This window comes from Vigna radiata, chromosome 1, assembly GCF_000741045.1.
Source record: "Vigna radiata var. radiata cultivar VC1973A chromosome 1, Vradiata_ver6, whole genome shotgun sequence".
NCBI lineage: Eukaryota > Viridiplantae > Streptophyta > Magnoliopsida > Fabales > Fabaceae > Vigna > Vigna radiata.
The window spans coordinates 36,099,080-36,103,396 of NC_028351.1; the positions used below are offsets into that span (position 1 = coordinate 36,099,080).

Consider the following 4,317-nt stretch of genomic DNA (forward strand, 5'->3'; position numbering starts at 1 on the left):
CCAAAACTTACTCCCTTCTCCTCCACTGTATCTCCTTCCGAGAGCAGCTCTGCACACTATGTCATTTGTGACAGTAGAAAATAAATCAGTTAAATTCACAGGCGTCACAGAACAACAACACTGCTTAATCTTATCCATCATTATGGATATTTCCTCTTCTCTCACTGCACCAAAGGATTTAACCTTTTTTGCACTGAGAAGATGCAAGACACTGATACTCCTTATCTGCCTCCAGTAGTTGCCATATGGAGCAGATGCCACATCTTTGGAATCGTACAAGAAGATACCAAACAGCTTACGATGTGGTCTATTTGAGAAAACAAGGTCATGGGTTTTCATAACCTCACGGGCTGCCTCGGCCGTTGAGACCACAAGAACTGGCACCTTTCCAAAGTGAAGTAACATTAAAGGGCCATAGGTTTGAGCAAAGGAATGGAGAGTTCGGTGAGTGAGAGTGCCAAGTTGATGGAGATTTCCTATTATTGGAAGCTTTGGAGGAGATGGTGGTGAGGTTTTTCTGGCCATTGTAGTGATGGAATTATTATTCCATTTGGATAAGAAATCGAGAACAGTACGTAAAACAAAGAGGATAATGAAAGTAGCCAATAGGAGGAACAACCAGTGTGAAGAATTTTCATGCATAGAGGTCGACATTTTGTTAAGTTTGATGCTTAATTATCAATGCGGATTCAGGTATTTATATCTGTTACAAGCCATCACCATTTACGTGTTTGTGGAGAATTTGTTCAAGAAACACGTTTCATGATTATGGTGCAATACTTATTTTATTCAATTCATAGTACTAATTGATGTTTGAAACTTTTTAAACTTTTTACATTCATTTTCACACGGTCTATACTTAACTTTTACTTTCTTTCTTTTTATTGAAAAAGAAAAATGTATCTTTAATAATTTTTTTAAAATAATTTATGTAGCAGCTTGTGATTTCAAATATACAAACCAATAAAATTATTGCACATAATCTTTCGTCAAAAAATTGTTAAAATATCATGATACATTGAAAAAATATAAAAATTTATACTTTTATAACTATTTTACCTCTGTGAAATGAATGTAAAAGTATCTCATGATACCATTACACATTCATTTATTTATCCTAACTTTGTTGTCTAAAATAAATATTTAACGACTAATTTGGCCATTACTTATTTGATTAATTATAATTTTTATATTTATTTTTGAGTCAATTAAGTTTTTATTTATAAAATTAAAATTATTTATTTTCTTAAATATAAGTATCTCACACTCAAAATCTCAATTATATTTTATTTTGAAATCTTTCTAATTTTTACACAGAACACTTTTTAATTAAAAAATTATTTATATTTTGACATAAACTTAAATTTTGTAGGTGACAATTTCAAATAAAATTAACACCAATTTAGCAACAACAAAAAATAACACAATTTTTTTTTCAAAAATACAACTCAATTGAGTCTATTTTAATAAATAAAAACTTAATTAATTAATATATAGAAAACAAAACAATAAAAAGTCTAAATAATAATAATTGATTAACTTTTTCACGCCAAATAATAAGTGATACTTAATTATCATAAATAGATTGTGAAGGAAAACTTACATGTTTATAGTTTATAAATACAACTATAATAAACATTGATATTTTTCTTGATAGAAATAAACATTGATAAACAAAAATAATACCTTTTTTTATTTTATTGATAAAAAAAACATCGATTATTAATATATAGAGAAAAGGTACAGATTACGTAGAAATATAAATTGATATCATTTTGTCATATTTTATTTAAATTAAAATTTTATTTTTATTGATTAAAATATATTTATAAGTTTATATTTTATCTTTAATTAGCTTTAATCTAGTATTATAGATATATAACAACTATATGTTTTATTTTAATTATTTTATTTCTTTTGTATTTTCGTATGTTACTATTAATATGAATATTATAAGTAAATTAGTCAATTTCTTGAGTGACACACCATTTAATTGATGTAATTATTAATTGTTAATTTTCCCTACTTAGATCGAAGGGTTTATTTAGAATATATAATAAAAATGAAACCTTAGTATAACTCATAAAAATTAACATTATTTTCAATTTAATTTTCTTATTTTCTATTAAATGTATGACCTACAAGCTAATGCAAATCTTAAAAATAAAAAGTAATAAATATTTAAAAGTTTAGAAAATCGTATTTTAGAATTGATAGTTTATTTAAAAAAGTAAAACTTAATTATTTTAATATTAAATACAAAAGAGTTTCATTATTGAGCATAAATTCTTTCTAAAATCCTTTTTTTTAGAATTCTCTCCTTCTCAACAGGTCTTCTTACCTTTTGTTTATTTGTTTGAAGATCGGAGACCACTCGAGTGATCTTTTTCATAACCTCTTCTTTTTTGTCCCATCAATTTCTTCAATAGAATAAGTTTATTTTCTTCCCTTTTTTCTTGGTCCACTGGTTCTTTCTCGATATGAGATCTTTTTTTGCTCACATGTAGTGTTTGAGTTTTTTTTTGCTAGTCTTGGTTGATTAGTAGTTCTAATGGCATATCTTGATCATGTTTATGTTGTTCATAGAAATATATTTTTGTTTATTTGAGGGTGTTATAGGATCCTTAAACCATTTGATTCATCTTTTAGGTAAGAGAAGCTAATTGTGTGATTTTTGTGTGATTGATACCTTGTAATTGTAAATTGCATGCTTGTATGATGTTTTACCTATATGATTTATCTGTGTGATAAAAATTTAAAATTTGGGTTGTAATTTGATTTACTTGAATTGTATGATGAAATTTAAGAATGTTGTCCGGTTAGTATTATAAATGATATTGTTTGAATCATTGAAGGTAGTGTAATTTAAAATTGGTGTGTCTTTTGCATTTGGATTAGTTGTTGAACTGTTTGACAAGATTGTAATGGCCTAAATCTACATAATTATGTTATGTAAAATTATCTAAACTTGCTAGACGAGAATATACTTGTTGAGTAAAGTCAAAGTCAGAGAGTTATTGACTTTACCGTTGTTGAGCAAGAATGTACATGATGGACAAAGTCAAAGTCAAAGAGTCACTGACTTGGTAGTCGCTGGGGGAGAATATATACTTGTTGGAAAAAGTCAATGTTAGAGAACTCACTGACTTAGTAGTGGTTGGACAAGAATATACTCTCTAAGTAAAATTCAGAGAGCTCACCGACTTAGCAATGGCTGGGCGAGACAAGTCGCGCTGAACAACTTTTAGAAGAATTTAAGTCTGTGAGTTCTAGTGTTTATTTCACTGGGGAGCTATCTTATCTTTGGAAGAGTGGGCATTCAGGCATTACTCGTTGAGCGAGTAGATATCCTTGTTGAGCGAAATTATAGAGTCTAATTCCAGTTTTATGTTCTCTTTTAGTATGTTTAATGTGTGATTTTGTTAATGTTTATCTTAGAATTATTGATACTAATCGAAAGAGAAATGGTTGTGGTTTTGTTAGTGTAAGTATTGACATATGAGAGGTTAGTAAGGAGGTATCTTCAACTCTAATAACTATTTACACTCAAATAGAGTAGAATGATTTATGTGGTGAATGTCATAGGAGGTCCTAGCCATTAGATTGTTTTGTCCTAGGTGCGAAGGAGACTAAGCTTGTAAGTAGTATGGTGATAATCCCTTTGTTTATGACTCAGTAAAGTATAAATACTGCTACGAGTGTATGCCTATGGTAAAGCTCAATGTCAAAAGTTATATATCTAGATAATTGAATCTAGTATCAACTGTTTGTGTTAATGTGCGTAGCATGTTGTATTTTATATATGTTTAGTTTCTATATATTGTCAATGAATGGAAAAGATATGCAACGGTTATTCTCTTAATTAGGATAATTAAATGTAATAAATGTATATGATATTTTAGCTCATTTAGTGGGCTGAAAATCAGCCTTGACACATTGTAATTATTTGTATATATATGAAAGTTCTCCAGCAAGAGGGAACACAGTTTTCTGACTCAATCCTTTCTAAATTTAACATATATGACATATTTTAAATAGTTTAAGAAAGTACTTTTCTTCACTGGCTTATTATGTATTCGTTTATATTTTGTCATTCTTTTACGATAATTACCTTACAATATGAGCCTATAGTAAGATAAGTGATGATATACCTTTAGTGTAAGGTAAAAATAGAACAAAGTAGTTTTATAATTTTTTTTAAAGATGTTTTATATGAGTTGTTTTTGTTTTGAAAAACTCATAATCGTTTATATATATATATATATATATATATATATATATATATATATATATATATATATATATATATATATATAT

The 4,317-nt window shown here is 27.6% G+C and overlaps 1 protein-coding gene across 1 annotated transcript in view; it reads right to left on the minus strand.

Moving 5' to 3' along the window:
- Window positions 1-525, minus strand: part of LOC106762835 (cytochrome P450 71A26-like) — a 3,835-nt gene extending 3,310 nt beyond the window's left edge. The window contains exon 1 of the mRNA XM_014646923.1: window positions 12-525. Within this exon, the coding sequence (XP_014502409.1) occupies window positions 12-525 (514 nt within the window). The remainder of the gene's footprint in view (window positions 1-11) is intronic.
- Window positions 526-4,317: the final 3,792 nt, after the last annotated feature.